Below are 24,577 nucleotides of genomic sequence, written 5' to 3' on the forward strand. Positions count from 1 at the left end.
TGATTCAGACTGTTTTGATAATATGCAAAATTATACCTTAAATAAAACAAAGGGAAATTGCAAATAAATACGTAAATAAATCTCACACACACACACAAAAAATCTTTGGTTAATTAGCTAATTGCTTAGTCAAAGGTACTTTGTTGTTCCAAAGCATGTAAGTTCCTTTGGGTACTTGATCTCTTATCCATGGAGATGTGGGTGTCATGTGTTTCCTTATTTCGGTGCTCACTTCTGAGAATGGTTTACCAGCATAGAACAAATGCTGCTGTCAGTCCTGCAAGTGTCATTTTTTTAAAAATGGTTTTGATAGGACAGCAAAATATTTGCTTTACCTAAAGGGTTGAAAGAGTCAGAATTCTTTAGAACAGTTTGGCATTTTGCTTGTATTGTGCTTCAAAATATTTTTTTTTTTAAATCCTCCATTCTGGCACATTAGGCTCCAGTAAGCTTCAGCCGTTGCCATATAGCAGAAATGTTAATTATTCTAATTTTTAGAAAATATGCAGATTATTAAAATTATTAATTTTTGTTCCCTTGGTGTGATGGGATTTTAAAAAATGTTGAGTGTTGCTGGATTAGTATTTTATTGTGTTTCTGTAAAGCCCCTGTAGTGATTTTGTTGGCACTACTTTAAAAATATCATTCTAGGTCAGTGGTTCTCAAAGCTGGTCTGCCGCTTGTTTAGGGAAAGCCCCTGGCAAGCCGGACTGGTTTGTTTACCTGCCGCGTTCACAGGTTTGGCCGATCGCGGCTCCCACTTCCCGCAGGCCCATTGGCCTGGAGCGGTGAACCGCAGCCAGTGGGAGCCATGATCGGCCAAACCTGCGGACGCGGCAGATAAACAAACCGATCCTGCCCGCCAGGGGCTTTCCCTGAACAAGCGGCGGACCGGCTTTGAGAACCACTGTTCTAGGTGACTTTGAGCAAATGAGTGTCTCTACCTTTCAGTCAACTCATAAAGAACATCCTGTGCTACTATACAGATAATTTTTTTTTTTTATGAAGCTACTCATGGGCAATCCCTGTTGCTAATATGCATACTTGCATATTCTTGTAATGTATATCCCTACTGCATACATTCAATATAGTAGACTTGGCAGGACATGAGAATTTTTTGTTTTCCAACTCAGCATCTGTGGAGTGTATTTGTTTTGACTTTTGATTAAATTGGAAATATTTTTTTCCTGAACCACTTGGAGGGAGTAACATGTGTATAACTTACTGTACCTTTGAAAGAGGGTCACACTGTGGGGGAAATATTTATGTGCCCTCCTTTGATGCTCTATTTACTACTTAAATGCATTTTGCTAATACATCTGTTTAGTTTTCTCCCCATTTGATTTTGCAAAGAAGTTGTAAGGCGCTTTGTGAAAGATATGATATTGCTACCAACACATGGTGTGTTTTCATTACTGGATCAAACAGAGTGAAGTGAGAGAGGATGTGTTCTTATTAATGTACACATCTTGAATAATAGCAAGAGAGAAATAGAAATAATAGTAAAGTGAATTGCTTTTTATCTAAATATTCTGTCTCAAATATGAAATTACCTTTTTACACAGTTCCTATGTTGGGTTGTATTGATCAGTTCACTTAATTCTGATTCATGGCTCTAGCCATTTTCTTACCTTTTTCAATGTTTCCTACTTGTATATACTGCTTTCTAACAAACTGAAACCAATAAGTGAATTTTTTTTAAAGGAATTGCAATTCCTGTTAGCACTATGGACCAAAACTACCCTTGTGTCAATAGTTGATATCTATGAGGACTCTTGTAGCATATATTGACAGAAGAGGGTATAATTAACACTATTTAGGCATCTCATGCTTCTATTAAGATTCCTGTCTGTAAAACTAGGATATAGAATAGTAAGTGTTGTCTTTCTTCTTTTATACAAGCAAGAGTAACAATACCTTATAGATTTCAGAGTAACAGCCGTGTTAGTCTGTATTCGCAAAAAGAAAAGGAGTACTTGTGGCACCTTAGAGACTAACCAATTTATTTGAGCATGAGCTTTCGTGAGCTACAGCTCACTTCATCAGATGCATACCGTGGAAACTGCAGCAGACTTTATATATACACAGAGAATATGAAACAATACCTCCTCCCACCCCACTGTCCTGCTGGTAATAGCTTATCTAAAGTGATCATCAGGTGGGCCATTTCCAGCACAAATCCAGGTTTTCTCACCCTCCACCCCCCCACACAAATTCACTCCCCTGCTGGTGCTAGCCCATCCAAAGTGACAACTCTTTACATAATCAAGTCGGGCTATTTCCTGCACAAATCCAGGTTTTCTCACATCCCCCCCACCCCCATACACACACAAACTCACTCTCCTGCTGGTAATAGCTCATCTAAACTGACCACTCTCCAAGTTTAAATCCAAGTTAAACCAGAACATCTGGGGGGGGGGGGGGGGGGGGGGGGTAGGAAAAAACAAGAGGAAACAGGCTACCTTGCATAATGACTTAGCCACTCCCAGTCTCTATTTAAGCCTAAATTAATAGTATCCAATTTGCAAATGAATTCCAATTCAGCAGTTTCTCGCTGGAGTCTGGATTTGAAGTTTTTTTGTTTTAAGATAGCGACCTTCATGTCTGTGATTGCGTGACCAGAGAGATTGAAGTGTTCTCTGACTGGTTTATGAATGTTACAATTCTTGACATCTGATTTGTGTCCATTTATTCTTTTACGTAGAGACTGTCCAGTTTGACCAATGTATATGGCAGAGGGGCATTGCTGGCACATGATGGCATATATCACATTGGTGGATGTGCAGGTGAACGAGCCTCTGATAGTGTGGCTGACGTTATTAGGCCCTGTGATGGTGTCCCCTGAATAGATATGTGGGCACAATTGGCAACGGGCTTTGTTGCAAGGATAAGTTCCTGGGTTAGTGGTTCTGTTGTGTGGTATGTGGTTGTTGGTGAGTATTTGCTTCAGGTTGCGGGGCTGTCTGTAGGCAAGGACTGGCCTGTCTCCCAAGACTTGTGAGAGTGTAGGGTCATCCTTTAGGATAGGTTGTAGATCCTTAATAATGCGTTGGAGGGGTTTTAGTTGGGGGCTGAAGGTGACCGCTAGTGGCGTTCTGTTATTTTCTTTGTTAGGCCTGTCCTGTAGTAGGTAACTTCTGGGAACTCTTCTGGCTCTATCAATCTGTTTCTTTACTTCTGCAGGTGGGTATTGTAGTTGTAAGAAAGCTTGACAGAGATCTTGTAGGTGTTTGTCTCTGTCTGAGGGGTTGGAGCAAATGCGGTTGTATCGCAGAGCTTGGCTGTAGATGAGCTATTACCAGCAGGAGAGTGAGTTTGTGTGTGTATGGGGGTGGGGGGGATGTGAGAAAACCTGGATTTGTGCAGGAAATAGCCCGACTTGATTATGTAAAGAGTTGTCACTTTGGATGGGCTAGCACCAGCAGGAGAGTGAATTTGTGGGGGGGGGTGGAGGGTGAGAAAACCTGGATTTGTGCTGGAAATGGCCCACCTGATGATCACTTTAGATAAGCTATTACCAGCAGGACAGTGGGGTGGGAGGAGGTATTGTTTCATATTCTCTGTGTATATATAAAGTCTGCTGCAGTTTCCACGGTATGCATCTGATGAAGTGAGCTGTAGCTCACGAAAGCTCATGCTCAAATAAATTGGTTAGTCTCTAAGGTGCCACAAGTACTCCTTTTCTTTTTGCGAATACCTTATAGAGTGTTTTCTCTACCATTAAATGCCAGTTCTAAGGAAATATAGACAAAGTAGTATTAAGTTTGAAACTTGCAAGTAAGGAGCAGAAATTAAGGCTTCTTCTCTATCCTCTTCACACCCTGTTGTTCATAGAAATTTCACTGCACACTGATGGTCCCCTTCTTTACCTAGGCATAATGCAACAAGTCATTATATCCCCACCCTTGCTTTTGTGGCTTGCATCAGCTGCTAAATGTTACTTGAGTATAGGATTTTGTTACTACTTTGGCATAATGCTTGCAGCATGTTCGCTGCTTGCAATGGACTGGAAAAATTGGACTCCTGTTGAAGATTGATGTAAGTTTATTAAAGTGTTACATAACTTTGTTCTTGGCTAATGGCAGAACATGCGATATCAGAACAGCTGGACATAGTTTGCAGCTTTAAAGTAGTCTATGTAATCATGCAATCCATTTGTAACAAACAAAATGGATGTGAATTCAAATAGCTGCAGTTTAGCCATAAAAGGCATCAACTGCTTTTTGGCTCTGATCTTGCAATCCCCCTACTCATTCAAGCAGTCCTTACTCATGAAAAAATACTCCCGAAATTAATTCGGTTGTGGTACTTGTTTTAAGGACTGATCATCTGAATAACACTTTGCAGGGTTGGGCCCTTTACAATCTAATGATTGCATAGTTTCACACTTCCTTAAACTTAGAAAACGTGCTCTGGATTGTATTCAACTGTACATTTTAGGTTTTTGTATTGTTCTTGGTATATCTTGTGTATTTCAGTCAACCAAAACTGTAAGATTGTGAAGATAGAGAGTTCTTCCCTCCTTTTAGTAGTTTTTAATATGCGGAGTGCTGTTTTGGTATCAAATTTGCAAATAAAATATAAATAATTTGTACTAGACAGTTATTGCTCTGACACTGGAAAGTGCATGTGCTGTGATCATTTTGAATGACGATTTTCAGCTACATCACAACTTCAAGGTAGCATAGTTTTGCATTCTCTGAGATTATAGTCCAATACTTTATGGGTTGCTATATTTCAACGTTCCTTCCAAAGCTGAACTCTTACTAGGCTATAATGTATTGACAGTTAATTCCTTTTCTGTCTTTTTTTTTATTCATGTCCAGGTTTATCATGCCCTATATTAATGCTAAATACATATGTTCGTAGCATCAAGAACTTGACTAAAGAGCCCTAAAGAATTAGGTACTACAATGATGGGCACTAGAGAAAACCAATAGGATATGGCTGAACACTTATGATTGACAATTTTTGGCATTTAGAGTTTTAACTTTAATGTTTAAAGAGCAAGGATTATATGAAGTTTTCTTTAGCATTTGGCATTCATGTGATATGTTTTCTCATAAACAGTTAAGTTTTTTAAATCGATAGGTTTAAATTAGTTCTAGGAAATAAAAATATTACACAAAAGAAAGGGGGAGTAAAGCTTTTATGAAGCATTGCATTTTTGGTACAATTTCCTGTTTGCTATTATGTTTTAGATTATTTGTATACTTATCTTCCATAAACAAATCTTAGCCAAGCATCCTTGTATTCTTAACAAACATTTCCTGGTTTTTCTCAGACCACAAATCTAGAGTAACAATGAAGACTGCCAGCCCATATTAACACCAAGAGCTTACATTTAAAGTAACACTTGCAGGTAGTCTAATACTAAAATTCAGGACTGTTAAAATGTGTTAATTAAAATATTTAAAATTCAATAAATCTTTGAGTTAAATTATTCCGAAGCAGTGTGAATCTTTCAGTGTTGTCTTAGAACATAATCTGGAAAATGATATTGACCAATCTTTTTTCATTGTGAAAACTGAGTGAAGGTTTTAAAAAAAAAAAAGAAAAGAATATAAATGATGAAAGTGAAAACTTTGTTAAAATGTTTCAGATTAATACTCTAAGGAGTTGGGTAAGAAACTTTTTTTTCCTTTTTACCTGATAATGGACATTTATTATTAAAGGACCACTAAAATTTTTATATTTAGTACTCTTAGGAGCTCTGTGGTTTTGTTTTTTTTTTTGACATATTTGACATGTTGTTCCAATAAGATTTATTTTGCTAGATTTCATTTTATGAAGGAAAGATGTAAGACTGAATCCTAACACTCGCAAAAGTGAAACTTTAAGGCTGTTTTAAATTTTCCTTTCAATTTGGCTTAGACTTTACAGATCATCAATAAAGTACATTTTCTAAACTTTTCTATAGGACTTCGATTAAATTCAGATATCTATTCTGATGATTTTGTGTCAGAATCAGTAAGTTATATTCTAGCAAATTCTCAGCCAGGAAGCATTACTTACAACTCTCTTGCAGGAGCTGAAAAGGTTTCTGTTATGCATAAAGGACCCAATTTAGGGTTCGATTGTGCTCCTGTTGATAGCAGAACAAGGCCTTTACTGAGATTTTATTGTTGCTGTCATAACTACAATTTTCTGTTTAATTAGAACACTTTGTTCATTTACTCTGAAGGGAAAGGGAATACTTGACACTGATTTAAGTGGCAAAAGACCAAATGCTTTGGTTTTTGCCTATATATTCCAAATAACCCACACTTAGAAACTGAAATAGCATAGAAGGAACACTTGATGGGGGAAAAATATTTCTCTGCCATTGTAGAGGAATTCACAAGGATGAGTCTGGCTTTTCAGACTTTGTGAACTGGGGCCAAGATTTGGGCACTTCCTAGTTCTTATTTTAGGCTGTCTGCAGATTCAGGAAGACAGCACTATATTGATGGATTTGGTTCTCACTTGGAACTTTTATCTTTGTAACCATAAGGGGTAGAAACATGAAAGCTTAGGTTATTCAGCAACTTCTGGTAAGTCCTTATTAGCAACTAGCTCAGGGGTGAACAAACTTTCTGGCCCGAGGGCCACATCTGGGAATAGAAATTGTATGGTGGGCCATGAATGATCACAAAATTGGGGTTGGGGTGCATGAAGGGGTGAGGGCTGTGGTTGGAGGTACAGGCTCTGGGGTGGGGCCAGAAATGAGTTCAGAATGCAGGAGGGGGCTCTGGGCTGGGATGGGGGAGAGGAGTACTGGGGGGGGGGCAGGGAGGAGTGAGGGCTTGGCTGGAGGTACGGCCTCTAGGGTGGGGCTGGGAATGAGGGGTTTGGGGTGTAGGAGGGTGCTCTGGGCTGGGATCAAGGGGTTCAGAGGGCAGGAGGGGGATCAGGAGGTTAGGGTGCAGGGAGAGGCTCAGGGGGCGCAGGCTCCAGTCAGCGCTTACCTCAAGCAGCTCCCGGAAGCAGTGGCATGTCCCTTCTCCCGCTCCTATGCGAGGCACGTTCTGGCGGCTCTGCATGCTGCCCTGTCTGCAAGTATCACCCGTGCAGCTCCCATTGGCTGCAGTCTCAATGGGAGCTGCAGGGGCAGCACTTGGCATGGGGCAGTGTGCAGAGCGGAGGCCCCTGATTGCCCCTATGCGTAGGAGCTGGAGGGGGGGCCATGCTGCTGCTTCCGTAGCTGTGTGGCATGGCCCCTGACCCTGCTCCCTGGCTGGGGCACTAGAGCAGGGCAAGCCCCAGACCCTGCTCCCCAGCTGGAGCTCAAGGGTCAGATTAAAACAGCTGGCTGGCCGGATCCAGCCTGTGGGCTGTAGTTTACCCACCCCTGAACTAGCTGTTGACAAGTGGATTTGTCAGGCTCTGTTGAGAAAGCAAGTTATACACATAAAGATAGATTTCAGAGTAGCAGCCGTGTTAGTCTGTATTCGCAAAAAGAAAAGGAGTACTTGTGGCACCTTAGACACTAACCAATTTATTTGAGCATAAGCTTTCGTGAGCTACAGCTATGCATCCGATGAAGTGAGCTGTAGCTCACGAAAGCTTATGCTCAAATAAATTGGTTAGTCTCTAAGGTGCCACAAGTACTCCTTTTCTTTTTACACATAAAGATGGTGCTACTTTTAGAACATACAGTTTTTAATAATAAAATATATTAGCCTTTAGGTACTCTTTAAAGAACTTTTAGAATTAAACATAGGTAGACATAGATTTGTATGACTTTCTGGATCTATTCACTAATGAATAACTTCATAGTATTGTTAGTTAACCTGATGATGAAATGTTTTCCACAGAGCAGAGGGCTGCTTTCATCAAGATGGAGCATTCAATTCTTGGTTTGATAGCCTCCACTAGTCACACCTTATAGTAAAGCTTGAGGGCAGTTGTGGCCTGCACTTTGACTACCTCTGTTGTCAAGACTCATGAAATATCAGTATTCCCGTGTGGGTTTTTTTGGTTATACCAACGTTCTTAGGGGTCCAAATTCATCTTTGTTGTAGATTAGGGGAGACCTGCCCTTTCTTTGAGGAATATCGTTGTTTTTATCCTTTCCTACAGTATTGGCCCTTTGTAGTAGCTGATATCCTCATGCATGTCAGTGGCGTGACAATTTTTTCTGAACAGTAATATCTATTTTACTACTTTTACACACCACTGTGGAACTTTGGAATCAATCCGTGTTATGCAGTGGTTCTCAAGATGTCAGCCTCCACCCCAAATCCTGCTTTGCCTCCAGCATTTATAATGGTGTTAAATGTATAAAAAGTGTTTTTAATTTATAAGGAGGGGTTGCACTCAGAGGCTTTCTATTTGAAAGGGGTCACCAGTACAAAAGTTTGAGAACCACTGCTGTTATGTGTGTATAAAAAATTCTGCCACAGAATCCAAGATTTTTTTTTTAAATTTTAAAACAAAAACATCCATGTTTCTAGTCCTCATGATTGTGAAGAAAATCGGGAAAACTTGAATGGAGTATAAACCAATGCTGTTTTATTCAAGTCTGCAAACCACCTGAAACAATAGCACTGAGAATTTTGAATCGCCCCATTCATTTCAACAGGTTAACTTAGAAATGTAAAAAAATACAGTGAGATGGAAACATATATCATTGTGTCAATACTTCAGTTCCAAATAGCTTCCCTCTCCAAGTGTGAAAAGCTCTAACTTTCTTAATTCCACTGATGAATTCTGTAATGCATTTAATCCAAAAAAACAGCTCTGTGGATCAGGTGACTGCTTGGGCTCTCTCAAGCCCATGTGACCCCGTGGCTCTGAGTTTAGGTGGCTAGACTGTGTCTCTGCTTCAGCGGCAATATCCACATTGGTATTCTTAGCATGCTTGGTCACTCCCCTCATCCCTACCCCAGACCAAAAAAAAAAAAAAAAATTGGTAGAAGGTTTCTGAAGAAATTGATCAAGGAAAGCTATTTAGTGGTTTATGTCTGGGTTTATGAGAGCAGAATCATTCAGCCATGTTTCTTTCAATCAGTTTCTGGCTGCATTTGTCAGGGCACAAGTTGATTTTATTTCTGTGTTTTGTAGTGGCTCTAGCATACCATCTGTTTTTTTTTTCAACCTTAACTTTACATTCTTTTACAAACATTTCTTCATTGTTAAATATTTGCAGTATAAATTCTATTAGGGAATAAAAGTCTGCTGATTATATCAACTGCTGATTTGTGAATAGGAACGCATGTAGTCATAGAGAAGCCTCATATTGATGGTATTTGTCATCATGAAAAAAGAATGATTAGTCAGTCAACTTGAAAATCACATTTCTGAAACTTGTATGCCTACATTTATTACAAATAGCACATTCAATTATTATACTTGAAAGAGATTGGTGGTGTTGGGAGAGGAAGATTTCTTTAGTTTGTTAACTTTGAACATTTTTGTGTGTTAGGAAAGCAGAAAAACCTTAGGAGTCTTTTGAAACAGAATTTAAAAACTTCCCCTGCACTTCTGTACATCTTATTTAGGGGGTAGGTGCTGTCAAACTTAAAATGAGTCAATTTTAAAAAATTCAATTGATAATAGAAAAGGAGTACTTGTGGCACCTTAGAGACTAACCAATTTATTTGCGCATAAGCTTTTGTGAGCTACAGCTCACTTCATCGGATGCATACTGTGGAAACTGCAGAAGACATTATATACACAGAGACCATGAAACAATACCTCCTCCCACCCCACTCTCCTGCTGGTAATAGCTTATCTAAAGTGATCGCTCTCCTTACAATGTGTATGATAATCAAGTTGGGCCATTTCCAGCACAAATCCAGGTTTTCTCACACCCCCCCCCCCCCCGCCCCACACACACACAAAACTCACTCTCCTGCTGGTAATAGCCCATCCAAAGTGACCTCTCTCTTTACAATGTGTATGAAAATCAAGGTGGGTCATTTCCAGCACAAGATCAAATCCGCACAGACACACCCCTGGAACCCCGACCTGGGATATTCTATCTACTACCTAAGATCCATAAACCTGGAAATCCTGGGCGCCCCATCATCTCAGGCATTGACACCCTGACAGCAGGATTATCTGGCTATGTAGACTCCCTCCTCAGGCCCTACGCTACCAGCACTCCCAGCTACCTTCGAGACACCACTGACTTCCTGAGGAAACTACAATCCATCGGTGATCTTCCTGATAACACCATCCTGGCCACTATGGATGTAGAAGCCCTCTACACCAACATTCCACACAAAGATGGACTACAAGCTGTCAAGAACGCTATCCCCGATAATGTCACGGCTAACCTGGTGGCTGAACTTTGTGACTTTGTCCTTACCCATAACTATTTTACATTTGGGGACAATGTATACCTTCAGATCAGCGGCACTGCTATGGGTACCCGCATGGCACCACAGCATGCCAACATTTTTATGGCTGATTTAGAACAACGCTTCCTCAGCTCTCGTCCCCTAACGCCCCCACTCTACTTGTGCTATATTGATGACATCTTCATCATCTGGACCCATGGAAAAGAAGCCCTTGAGGAATTCCACCATGATTTCAACAATTTCCATCCCACCATCAACTTCAGCCTGGTCCAGTCTACACAAGAGATCCACTTCCTGGACACTACAGTGCTAATAAACAATGGTCACATAAACACCACCCTATACCGGAAACCTACTGACCGCTATTCCTACCTACATGCCTCCAGCTTTCACCCTGACCACACCACACGATCCATCGTCTACAGCCAAGCTCTGCGATACAACCGCATTTGCTCCAACCCCTCAGACAGAGACAAACACCTACAAGATCTCTATCAAGCATTCTTACAACTACAATACCCACCTGCAGAAGTGAAGAAACAGATTGATAGAGCCAGAAGAGTTCCCAGAAGTCACCTACTACAGAACAGGCCCAACAAAGAAAATAACAGAACGCCACTAGCCATCACCTTCAGCCCCCAACTAAAACCTTTCCAACGCATTATTAAGGATCTACAACCTATCCTGAAGGATGACCCAACACTCTCACAAATCTTGGGAGACAGGCCAGTCCTTGCCTACAGACAGCCCCCCAGCCTGAAGCAAATACTCACCAACAACCACATACCACACAACAGAACCACTAACCCAGGAACCTATCCTTGCAACAAAGCCCGTTGCCAACTGTGTCCACATATCTATTCAGGGGACACCATCACAGGGCCTAATAACATCAGCCACACTATCAGAGGCTCGTTCACCTGCACATCCACCAATGTGATATATGCCATCATGTGCCAGCAATGCTCCTCTGCCATGTACATTGGTCAAACTGGACAGTCTCTACGTAAAAGAATAAATGGACACAAATCAGATGTCAAGAATTATAACATTCATAAACCCCTCGGAGAACATTTCAATCTCTCTGGTCACGCAATTACAGACATGAAGGTCGCTATCTTAAAACAAAAAAACTTCAAATCCAGACTCCAGCGAGAAACTGCTGAATTGGAATTCATTTGCAAATTGGATACTATTAATTTAGGCTTAAATAGAGACTGGGAGTGGCTAAGTCATTATGCAAGGTAGCCTATTTCCCCTTGTTTTTTCCTACCCCCCCCACCCCCCCTCAGACGTTCTGGTTAAACTTGGATTTATGCTGAAAATGGCCCACCTTGATTATCATACACATTGTAGGGAGAGTAGTCACTTTGGATAAGCTATTACCAGCAGGAGAGTGAGTTTGTGTGTGTGGTTTTTGGAGAAAAAAAAAAGGGGGGTGGGGGAGAGAAAATCAAGGTGGGCCATTTCCAACACAAATCCAGGTCCCCCCCTTTTTTTTCCCCAAAAAACCACACACACAAACTCTCTCTCCTGCTGGTAATAGCTTATCCAAAGTGACCACTCTCCCTACAATGTGTATGATGATCAAGGTGGGCCATTTCCAGTACAAATCCAGGTTATCATACACATTGTAAGGAGAGTGATCACTTTAGATAAGCTATTACCAGCAGGAGAGTGGGGTGGGAGGAGGTATTGTTTCATGGTCTCTGTGTATATAATGTCTTCTGCAGTTTCCACAGTATGCATCCGATGAAGTGAGCTGTAGCTCACGAAAGCTTATGCTCAAATAAATTGGTTAGTCTCTAAGGTGCCACAAGTACTCCTTTTCTTTTTGCGAATACAGACTAACATGGCCGTTACTCTGAAACCTGTCAATTGATGATGTTCCTTTTAAATACAGTGTCCTGTGGTCTCTGGCATCAGGATGTTAAAACAGAAAGACAGTTTATCATGGGAATCCACTCCCTCCATCAGGCTGGGAACTATTGGATTTTCTGCCTTTTTCCCCCAAGTCTTGGAGGCTGATACATTATTCTTTCCTCCAACCCCTTTTAACAACAGTACAAAGGCCAAAGACTGGTACCTATGAATCACAACACATGCTCTAATTCTGTTAGTTTTTAAATGAGTGATTAAGACACAAAAAAGTTCCTTAAAATATAACGTTTGGTGTTTATATGAAAAAACTAAAAGAAAAGCAAGGAAATAGGTGAAGTATAAAGATGTGTTTGGCTTCCAGAGGGAATGTGGGTGTATTATTTTAGTACATGTCCACTGTTGGGAAAAACTCCCATTTTTCACTCCACTTACTTAGTAGCTTTAAAAGGTTAGTAGAATATGCTGGGCCCTGCATTATGTTCTTCTCTGATCCCAAGCCTGATCAATATATGTGCGCAACTATCAATGATATGTGAAAATACATATGTTTGTGGCAAAGTGAGAAATTCTGCAGAGAAATTTTTTTGTTTTGTTTTTATTTGCCTGTCTGGACATCAGGACCTGTGCAGATTTACTGAAACCATGTACAGGCTGCTGTTCTTTTCAGCAAAGCAGATTGCTCCTTCTGTCGTCTTGGTTATTTTAGTTTATAAATTGACAATGATGGAACTGAACCAGTAATTATGCTTAATTTTGCCGCTTTACATGTACAATAGTATACTAGGAGTAAGAATAGTAAGTATTTTACCTAATGGTAAAATGTTAAATGTGAATGTTGCTTCTCTGTTGGTTATCATCCAGTGTAGTGGGTTTGATCCGCTGTGAGGCAAATTGCATAGTTACCAAAATCTGTCATAGCTATAGTTATTTTTAAAATTCCTTTACTAGAGTAGAAAGTTCACAACTTATCCTGTGTCTTAAGCTAATGTTGTTTTCTTCCAGTTAATGTAGCTGTTAATTTGGTTTTTTTGAAAGGCACCAGAGGTGATCCGGATGCAGGATAATAACCCATTTAGTTTTCAGTCAGATGTCTACTCCTATGGAATAGTATTATATGAACTGATGACAGGAGAACTGCCATACTCCCATATTAACAACCGAGATCAGGTGAGAAACATTCAACTCTGGTATAATGCATTGTATTTCTGGGGAATATGCAATCTGTTTACTGAATGTGTGCAAAAGTGTTTACATTTTATGTTTTTAACTTGTATTAGGATTTTCCCTGGGATATATAGTTTATGTAGACACTATAATAATGTGGTAAATCATCTTAAATTAATACCAGCAGTGTCAATGCACAGCTAGCCACATCCGAGGGACGTGCTGGCCGCCGCTTCCCACAGCCCCCATTGGCCTGGAACGGCGAACTGCGGCCAGTGGGAGCTGCGATCGGCTGAACCTGCAGAAGCTGCAGGTAAACAAACCGTCCTGGCCCGCCAGCGGATTTCCCTGACGGGCTGCGTGCCAAAGGTTGCTGATCTCTGATCTATACCATGGACAGGATACTTCCTGGCATACCAGAACTTTATAAAGTGCTCCGTGGGTTTATTCAAGTGATCAGTATTCTGTGGTGTTAGAGTAGTAAAGTTGCAGCAGAGCGCTGTAGTGAATTATCATACTGCTGCTGAATCTTAGCAGAGACGTGAGAACTCCTCTAATTTCAATCATGGGCCTTTTGGCCTAATGAAGTTCTAGTTTGAGCCTATTTATAAAGAAAATTTTATTAATTGCAGTTGTCTAGATTTTCTACCAGGAAGGTAATGTTATACCAATAAAATAAAAGCCAGCAGGATCTTATTAAAGGGAATAAGGCAAAATGCCACATTTATTGTGAATACAGAAAGAGTCATAGTAAGCAGTTAGTTATAGCTATAACATTCCATTCAATTTCATATTTATCCACACATTCATTCATACACACGCACAGGTTCTGCAAGGTTGTTATCATATTTACTAGCCTTAGAGTTGCTCGTGCCAAGCCACCGGCCAGGAGGGACACGAGGAGGGAGCAGGGCCTTGTCAGGTGCTCATCTGATGCTCCTGGAAGTTGGTTTGCAGAATCAGACCCCATAGTTCTCCGTTTCTAGAGTCCATTTTTATAGGAATTTCTTCCTATGCCAGTCTATGGGAATTGCTTCATCATGCTGTTGCTGAAGCAATCAGCAGATGGCACGTTCCTGACGGCTCCATGCTGCCAGATGTTATCTTGTTCTTTGGTTCTCCCATCCTTGAAGCTGCTGGGTGGATTCCAGTCTGCCCTCTGGGGGTCCTCTGGTTGTTTCCACTTGACGCCTTCTTCAGCTGATCAACAGTGGATTCTTAGGTTTGCACCTCCCTGATCATTCATTTATTATCCACACCAAGCATCCATCCACGTACATCCTCTCTTTATTTTAATCACAATTGTTAACAAAGCGAGATGAATACAACAAAAGGGCGGGGAGTCTCTGTGTGCTGTTTCTGTTACAAAGTATCGCTTTGAGTCTCTCTCTGTGTGAGTAGTTGTTGTTACAAAGTATTGCTTTGAGAACAGACTCTGTTTTAGGATGTACTAATGCAATTAGCAGCTTGCAGGTTTCACACAGAGAGGGAGAGAAACAGTACAAATAAGAGACCAAAACCCAAGAGACCTCTTAATTAGTAATACCCTGGAATTTAAACTATGGGGAATCAAACTAATTTGTGATTTTAATACAGAACTTCTTTCATATGACCCAGCATAACAGTAGCACATTAATATCTAGGAATCTTGACACTTTGGAATTATCCTGAAATGTAGTGAAAAAAAAATATTCTCTATTTCTGAATGTTTTGCCAAATTCAAGTATGCTATTAATTTATTAATAAATATGTTTCCCCCAGTAATCTGCACTGGCATGGTATGTTCTTGAACTCATAGGCCAACTTTATTTCTAGTGTCTTTTGATCTGAGTTCTTTTTGAAGCGTTAGTAATGAGTAATGGAAGAAAACTAGTTAAACTGTTGGCTAAAAAGATCTAGAATATCTTAGTCCATACTCGAAACCACAGGAAGGCCACATTTGTTACCCTTAAATTGTAACTACTTTGAACATCAAATTAGAAAACAAACTTGGATTTTTTTGAAACAATCCCATTGAATTCTCAGAATGCCATTATACTTGAATTATGTGGAAGCTTTAAACATCCATCCCTGTTCTAAAACATTGGCCTATCAGTAGTATTAACATGGTTGTCTTGTTACCATTCAAATAAATACCAGTATTTATTTCTGAAACAGATGGAACGTTTCCCCATGTCCTGTCGTAAGACTCTTATTTCAGCAACTTTATTTAATGTTAGGCAATTGGATTCCTATTTGGGAAATTTAGCAGTTTTGAATTATATTTAAGTGTGATACAGTTGTTGCAATATTTTTATTAAGCTATATGTACAGACCAAATCCTGAGTTATAATATTAGCTTAATCTGGGCCAAGAAATCACTAGATGTCTGTTAACCACCTTGATCACATTGGTAAGGTTCATTAACGCCTGAATAACAGTATTGCTAAATCTGAGTCAATGTTCTGCTACTCAAGAAGAAACAAAACCTGCAGACGCTGTTTTGCATCTTAGCTTGCAGTCTAAGAAAACTGAAGCTTATCTTCAGAAAAAAAAATTTCCTTCACATTTAAATATTGTAAGAGGCCTTCTTCTGCTTTATAGCCTCCTCTAAATAGATATGTGGTCTGACAAGGAGTTTTTAGTTAAACATAAAAATACTGTTTTGTGTTGATCAATCAAAATGTATTGGTAGATTAATGAGTAATGACATAAATTGGACTGGATTTCTGGATGGAGTTTGTGTTCTTTGTCACTTGAAGCCTTCAACTCCAGCAAGTTATGTCAGAAAACGCTCTAGACTCTGGTCTTGTTACTATTATAAATTATATAAAAATTAATACATGAAGAAATTATGAACTAACTATGCGGTGTCACTTAGATGTTAGACTGGCAATGTCGTACATTGGAAAAGCAGGACCACAATTCCAGTTCATTAATTTTGACAAACATTTGACTACAGTAGGACCTGCTGCCTCCCTGCCTTCAGTACTTCCACATTAAAGACTGTATTAAATGGCGTGAAGTAATTCACACCAATGGTGTTCAGATTGCCTGTGTTTGTGCCTCCTTGTTTAGATCATTTTTATGGTTGGTCGAGGTTATGCATCTCCAGACCTCAGTAAACTGTACAAGAACTGTCCCAAAGCTATGAAGAGGCTTGTAGCAGATTGTGTGAAGAAAGTTAAGGAGGAAAGACCTCTATTTCCACAGGTAGGAGTCTATTTTTATTCAGTTTAATTTTTAAACCAGTCATAGAAATATCCATTGCATATTCTCTGTTTCACAAAAAGACTCTGTAGAAATAATATTAAGAATATGAAGTTCAGTAGTGAAGAAGGAAGACAAATCCACTGAAAACTGAGGGATAGCACTGAAGTGCTACTTGTATCCTATGCTTGATATATATTTTTGAAACCCATGCCCTGCATGAGCCTGCTTCCCTAAGCACTTGACAATTAATAACCTAAACTGCACTGAATTTTGCAAATGTCATTAAAAAACGTCATCTTACATATGCTGATGTAGATACTGTTAGTTGGGCAGCGTTAAAACCGTTTACTTCCAGATGACTGTGGCTTATTCTCATTTGAATGTATTTGTTTGCATTAACTTTGCCAATTTGCCTTATCCATATTTGAATCCACATGTTTTTTCTTCAGTATCACTCCAAAATAAACCTGCTCTGGGTAGTTTTGTGAGGCCATTTTTGAGTATTTTGACAAAGATGCCTTCCCTCAGCTTCCCAACAAAATGGTTCATAAGTTACATACTTCCCCATAGCCATTGGATTTTTTGTTTTGGCATGGGTGGGATTTTATAAAAATACCCACTTTTCTGATAAAATAAAACTTTTTTTGTTGAGAATATTTATCTCTAAATTCTGATTCTTAAATTCTAAGACTATGGTCAGAGCATACAATTCTCCCCACCATCTCCCTTTGCAGAGACAAAATTTAGAGAAACTATAAATGGCTGCTGATCGGAGCAGCTAGTCTTGGAACCCACAAGGGGAGAGGTAATTTTTGATATAGTCCTAAATGGAACACAGACTCTGTTCCAAGAGGTAACTATGGGTGAATTGCTTGGTAATAGTGACCGTAATCTAATTAAATTTAGCATCCTTGTAGGTGGGAAATTACCCCCCCAAAAAAGAAGGCAACCCGCCACAGTACCATATAACTTTTAAAAGCTAGTTAGATGGAAATTAAAAAGAGCAGTCACAAAGGTAAAATGCTTGCAAGCAGCATAGAGACTACTTAAAAACAACATAATAGACCCTTGGACTAAATCTATACCCCTAGTGTTTAAAAAAAAAAAAAAAGGTAGGACCACCAAAGAGCAGAGTAATGGAGGCTGTTAAAGGCAAAGACATCCTTTAAAATTTGGAAGTCAAAAGGTAATAAAGAAAATAGAAAGGACCACAAACTCTAGCAAGTAATGTGTACAAGTATAATAAGGTGGGACAGGAAAGAATTTGAAAAGCAACTTGCTAAGATGCAAAAACTAATTTTTTTTTAAAGTACATTAGAAGCTGGAAGTCTGCCAAACAGACAGTAGGGCCATTAGATGATAAAGGTGTTAGAGCACTCAAGGAAGACAGGGCCATTGCAGAGAAATTAAATGAATCCTTGGCATTGTTCTTCACTAAAAAAGATACCCACATCAGAGCTGTTCTGTTTGGGTGACAGACTGAAGTACTGGCCCAAATTGATGTCAGTAGAAAAGGTTTTAGAACAAATAGATAAACTAAAATGTAACAAGTCACAAGGATCAGTTAGTTATTCACTGAAGAGTTCTGAAGGAATTCAAATATAAAACTGCAGAACTAACAACTGTGGTATGTAATTTATTATCAACCTCTGTACCAGATGACTGGAAAGTAGCTAATGTAGTGCTTACTTTTAAAAAGAGCTTAAAGAGATTCTGGCATTTACAGACTGGTGAGCCTGACTTTACCTGGAAAGTTAGAAGAAACTAATAAAAAACAGAATTATCAGACACATAGATAAACATAGTTTGCTGGGGAAGAAGCATCACAGCTTTTGTAAAGAGAAGTCATGCCTCACCAATCTACTAGAATTCAAGGGAGTCAACAAGCATGTGGAAAGGGTGACCCAGTTGATACAGTGTACTTGGACTTCCTGAAATTCATTGACAAGGTCCCTCACCAACAGCTCTTAAGGAAGCTAATAGCTAGGGGATAAGAGGGAAGGTCCTCTCATGGATCAGTAACTGTTTGAAAAATAGGAAACAAAGGGTAGGAATAAATGGTCAGTTTTCACAGTGGAAAGATGTGAACTGCAGGGTCCCCCAAGAATCTATATTGAGACCTGTGCTATCCAGCATATTCATTAATGTTCTGCAAAAGGGGGTGAACAGAGAAGTGTTTGCACTTGATACAAAGTTTGCAGATACAAAATTATTCGAGATAGTTAAGTCCAAAGCTGACTGCGAAGAGTTACAAAGGGATCTCACAAAATTGCAACAAAAAAGCAGATGAAAATCAAGGTAGATAAGTGCAAAGTAATGCATGTTGGAAAAAATAAACCAAACTGTATGCAATGATGGGTTCTAAATTAACTGTTACCACCCAGGAAAGAGATCTTGGAGTCACTGTGGATTGTTCTCTGGAAACTTCTGCTCCATGTGTATCAATTGTCAAAATGGCTAACAGCGTGTTAGAAAAAGGATAGAAAACAAGACAGAAAATATGATGCCATTATATAAATCCGTGGTGCACCCACACCTTGAAAACTATGTCCGATTCTGATTGCTGCATTTCAGAAAGGATATAGTGGAATTGGAAAAGGTTCAGAGAAGGGGAACAAAGATGATCAGGGGTATGGAATGGCTTCTATATGAGAGATTTAAAAAAAAAATTAGGGCTCTTCATCTTAGGAAAGAGACATCTAAATAAAATCACAGAAGGCGAGGGAGAAGTGTCGTTAATCCTTTCACACAATAAAAAAAAAAGGGTCACCCTATGAAATTAATAGGCAGCAGGTTTAATACAAACAAGAGGAAGTACTCTTTTCACACAACTAACCTGGGGAGCTGCTTGCCATGGGATGTTGTAATAGCCAAAAGTATAACTGGTTTCCAAAAAGATCTAGATAAATTCATGGTCCATCAATAGCTATTAGCCAGAATTGTTGGGGATGCTGCAATGCCGTGCTCATGGTGACCCTAAACCTCTGACTGCCAGAAGTCTGGAGTGGAAGACAGATGAATGACTCCATCATTGCACTGTTCCGTACATGCCCCCTGAAGCTCTGGTATGTGCCACTGTCGGAGACAGGATACTGGGCAAGATGGACCCAATGTGGAAGGTTTTATATTCTTAATCTCTTGTAGAGGAAACTTGATGATCATCACATGGAAGAATTTGAGGAAGGAATCCCACCACTGTGCAATTACTCACTTAAGTTTTCATTGCTATTATAAACCTTTATGTAGTATAGCCCTTTCAGCCTGATATGCCATGCTTTGACTACTCAACCGGCAGGTTACTATAACTAGACAATTCTGACCAGTGTTCCAATGAAAGCCAATTACTGATCTTGAAGGACACTCAAATCCCATAATAAACTGAGGTTTGGGATTAAAAACAGATTTTCAGGCACATTGTTTCTAACAGACCTTCTTGAAATAAAAGTTTCCTTTTGGTGTTCATTTTTTTTCCAGATACTGTCTTCCATTGAATTGCTGCAGCATTCTTTACCCAAAATCAACCGTAGTGCTTCTGAACCTTCTCTGCATCGTGCAGCCCACACAGAGGACATAAATTCATGCACATTAACATCCACAAGACTACCTATTTTTTAGGATTGCACGCTCTCTCCCTTGCTCTAACCAATAATGAGAAAGAAAAACAGTCATAGCAGTTGTGCTTTTTAATGCCTCAATGTACAGGATTGCAATGCCAGCAGGATTATCTGTCTCCCAGTTTTAAGAACAAGCTGCTAAGGATTTCTACAGTTCTAATCCTACAGGGACATTTCTCCATGATGCCTTTTTCTACCATTTCTTTTATTGGGATAGAGTTAACTGAGACTTTAATCAAGAAAATCTATTACTATTTTTTTTAATAGATGCACTTGAGCCTTATTTTCCCATAGCAGAAAAGATGGACATTTCTTTGGCAGTTTTGTGTCTTGATTCTGTTTAATAAATTGGTATTTTTATAGCAAGAATGACTCAGCATTTGAGGAAAGAAATATTGCAGATTGGTACTGTTTTTTGGATGTCCCATGCCACGTGCCACTGTAAAGTTGAGGGACTTTGACTAAAATGGCCATCTACAAACAAGACTGAGGAAAGAGGAAGAAACTAATTCTGGCGATCAGCTTCTGCGAAGAGTACTCATGAAGCAGATGAAATGTGTTATAACAAATTGCTACATCAACACAAAAATAGTTTTGCACATAGAAGAAAAACTTCTGCAGAGGAGTGGAATATATTCTGAATAGTACTGCTCAGAGAAGGAAGCTAGCACAATCTTGCTATGGTCCTCTCCAGTAACTTAAGAAGCTTTTTTGGTACTATTGACTTGTTTCTTACAGCCCAATGAGGTATCAAGTGCGGAATGACAGGCTTTTTTGGATGAGGAAAGGCTAATATTTCTGCAAAACACACAGCAACTTCAACCCATTTGATGCTGTCTTCCGAGAGATGCACTATAAAAGGGGAAACTGAGTGTATACAGTTTTTCTTGCTGATTTGGGTTTTAATTTTGTTTTTATTGCTCCAAGAAAATGCCTTTTATTGTAAACCAAGGTTCCTCTGATTATCTTATTTTAATAAAATAAATTAAATTTAGGTTTAAGCTTCAGTGTTATTCTTCAGTGCAATGTCTTACAATTCTAAGATGTCTATTTAGATGCATGTAGTTCTGCGATCGTGTGCCCATTTAGACATCAGTGTCTTAAATTATCTCTAGAAATTCTAAATTATCACAAATACTCTTCTCTGTATTGACCAGAATAGGTGGCATGCACAAGTTTTCAAATCCCTACGCAACTACAGCAGTGCTTACACATGCAAATATTAGGAATGTATTTAATGTATTTTTGCCTGTATTTATTGCCCTCTTTCAAGAAATGTGAATTATGCTATTTCTGCTCTGCATTTATGTTCCGTTAGTCTGTCTTTCTCAGCTATCGACACTGGTGCATCATATGACCAGCCATCTTACTTCAGACTACAATTTAGAAATAGTAAGGTAGCCTAATTTCAGACTGTGGGTCAGTCTCTAAATCTCTTTCCTGTTAATAGTAATACTTAATATTTTTAATATTCTGTTAAGTGTTTGGATTAGGGAAGAATGGACACTAGTCATAGGGACCATGTGTACTATTTAGGCCTTGGTTGGTATAGTAATACATTATGCTCCTGTTTTTCCTTAATTTAATTTTCAGTTACCCTGAAATGTACTGTCTCTTCCAAGTAAGAGGGATAAGCAGTTATGCAATTCTCTGCATGCTAATGATTGCATAAATCTGAAACCAACCACCTATTTTATCTTTGACATATAGTAGAACCTCAGAGTTATGAACAGCTTAGAAATGGAGACTGTTCGTGACTCTGAACGAAACATTATGGTTGTTCTTTCAAAAGTTTACAACTGAAAATTGACTTAGTAAAGTTTCAAAGCCATATTATGGAGAAGAAAAATGCTGCTTTCCTTTATTTTTTTAAGTAGTTTAACACTGTACTGTGTTTGGTGGTTGGTTTTTTTTTTGTCTCTGCTGCTGCTGCCTGATTGTGTACTTCTGGTTCCAAATAAGGTGTGTGGTTGACTGGTCAGTTCATAACTCTGGTGTTCATAACTTTTGAGCTTCTGCTGTGCCATCTAGAATTCCTTATGCTGACACATTGTTAGCTGAAGTGGGAATAATTTGCTAAAGGGTAGTTTTTCTGCAGTGAATTATGCAAACCTCTCTACTCAGTTTTTCAAATTGTTTGCCAGCACCAGACTACTGCCCTCAGCTTCTTATTCCATCAGCTGATTTACTCCAAAGCCTTCATGAATGGGGAGAGAATTACTGAAACACAAAGCAAAGGAGCAGACAAATTCTGAGGTACACTTTTTTTTTAATTTTTACTCCCTGCAGATCAGCAAGGTTCTTGTTACCAGAATAAATGTTGTTGCCACATAAAAAAGCCTTCGCTTAACATTAAGGTTGAAGTAGTTTTGTATAACCCTTTCAAAATTTCAGCATTACAAAGATTAAACGAGCAGTGAAGTGAAATTACCCTTAACGTTCAAATGTTTGGTTAAATTCAGCTTGATCATTGGGACAACTTCTAAATCTCGCCCTAATCCACAACATGTTGTTGGTAACACAGTATGAACTATAAGAGTAAAACTTTTTGTTCTGTTCTACAGCGACCAGTCCTTAAATATGATGATTTACAAGAAAAAAATTCTAAGGGGATTGGAAAAATACCACATGCTCCAGGTTTCAAAAAGGAATAATTTAAGTTCTAAGCCACTGAACAGATTCACTTGTAACTAAGTCTTTACCCTAAGATTAAGGGGTGTGTAACTTTGATTGTAATAAACATTTTACTCCAGGAGCAAAAGGCTGCTACACCAAGTCATGGTTCCAGCTAGCCCCTACGAAATGTATGCTGAGATGTTCTAAAGGGGATTTGGATGCTAATTTTAATGAAAATTGGGCATCAAAATTCCCTAGATGACATTGAAAATTTAGCCATAGTTGTCTTGTTTAATAAATACTACAGTATATGGCATCTCCTGCCTCCTTGTTGACAAAGATAAATATGGAATTGTCTTGCTTAAAGGATTTCAAAATTAAAGCAAACATAAGCAGGACAGTGCTGCAGTTTGCTTACATATAATATGGTTTTTATGGGAGGAGCTGTTTTTCAGTACTAGAAACAATGCAAAACTAATGACATGCAGCAGAATGCTGAAAAGAAGTCACAGAAAGGTAGTGGCACAGTTGTTTGTATAGAAAAAGTGAATGTTTGAAGGTCTGTAGATTGATTGGCATGGAGTCTTGGTTACATTGTTAATCTTACAGCACAACAAGCATGACTATCTTGCTGAATGTAGCTTGTCTGTGCTGGCATACATTCTTGTTGCTGTTTCCTTCATTCTCTCTCCCATTGTTTGTTACTCCTGCTATTTTTCTCAGTTTAGATTGTAATTTCTGGAGGGACAGGGACTGCCATTTTATTCTGTAGTTGTACAGACTTGATCCTAATGGGGGCCTCTAGGCATTAAAATAAGTAGAAACATAAGTGTGTCAAAAATACTTGGAGGAGCCTGGCACAGGAAAAGATTCATAGTAATCGTGATCTTACTATCCAGACATAGTTAAATTACAACCTTCTCGGTGAGATTAAGTTTAGTATCCTGAGCTACAACTAAGGAACAGCACTGCACGTTTTCTAGTTGTGGAACAGATAGTTGAAACTTACATATTATTTTGGATAAAAATGGTGCTTAATGAAGGCCATGTAAATCTTCAGGCTTGTCCTAAGTATGCAATCCCAATATCCTAAATTGGGTGTAGCAGGCTGCCTCTGAGGGGAGTAAGTGTGAGCTTTCTCTTCAAGTCATTAACTATCTGTCTCCACCTCTTCCCCTTTACTTGCTCCTTCTTTGTACACGAAGCTCTGTTTGAAAAACTTCTTATACTGAAGATGTTGGCTATAGCAGTTGTTCTCAACCAGGGGTACGCAGAGGTAGGGTGACCACACATCCTGTTTTGGTCCAGATAGTCCCCTTTTTCAGCTATCCTGGCCCTCCCTACTTTTTCACCAAAACCGGGAATTTGTCCCAGAGAAATTTGATACTGGTGGGCAGTACTGCCTTCAGAGCTCACCCCCAGCCTCATTGCGGGTGGTACCGAGCCAGCCCCAGCCTGTCCCCTTTTTACTTTAAGAAAAATGGTCACCCTACACAGGTCTTTCAGGGAGTACAGATACAGATCTGTATACAGATATTGGCCAAGTTTTACAACAGACTACATAAAATGCACTAGGGAAGTCAGTACAGCTAACTAAAATTTCATATGATGACTTATGTATACTGCTCTATACACTGAAATGTAAATACAATATTTATATTCCCATTGATTTATTTTATAATTATATGGTAAAAATGAGAAAGTTAAGCAATTTTTCAGTAATAGTGTGTTGTGACGATTTTGTAAGCAAATAGTTCAATGAGGGGAAACTTGGGGGTATGCAGGACCAGACTTCTAGAAGGGCTACAATAGTCTGGAAAGGTT

At 39.2% G+C, this 24,577-nt stretch overlaps 1 protein-coding gene across 13 annotated transcripts in view; it reads left to right on the top strand.

Annotated features, from left to right (window-relative positions):
• Positions 1-21,131, top strand: part of RAF1 (Raf-1 proto-oncogene, serine/threonine kinase) — a 98,226-nt gene extending 77,095 nt beyond the window's left edge. For 11 of the 13 annotated variants that reach the window (XM_075130553.1, XM_048859139.2, XM_048859137.2 and 8 more), the window contains 4 exons: positions 13,203-13,334; positions 13,516-13,644; positions 16,389-16,523; positions 19,998-21,131. In XM_075130553.1, the coding sequence (XP_074986654.1) occupies positions 13,203-13,334; positions 13,516-13,644; positions 16,389-16,523; positions 19,998-20,138 (537 nt within the window). In that variant the 3' untranslated portion in view covers positions 20,139-21,131. The remainder of the gene's footprint in view (positions 1-13,202; positions 13,335-13,515; positions 13,645-16,388; positions 16,524-19,997) is intronic. The other 2 variants (XM_075130555.1, XM_075130556.1) reach the window with 1 other exon arrangement.
• Positions 21,132-24,577: the final 3,446 nt, after the last annotated feature.

Source organism: Caretta caretta, chromosome 7, assembly GCF_965140235.1.
Source record: "Caretta caretta isolate rCarCar2 chromosome 7, rCarCar1.hap1, whole genome shotgun sequence".
Classification (NCBI taxonomy): domain Eukaryota; kingdom Metazoa; phylum Chordata; order Testudines; family Cheloniidae; genus Caretta; species Caretta caretta.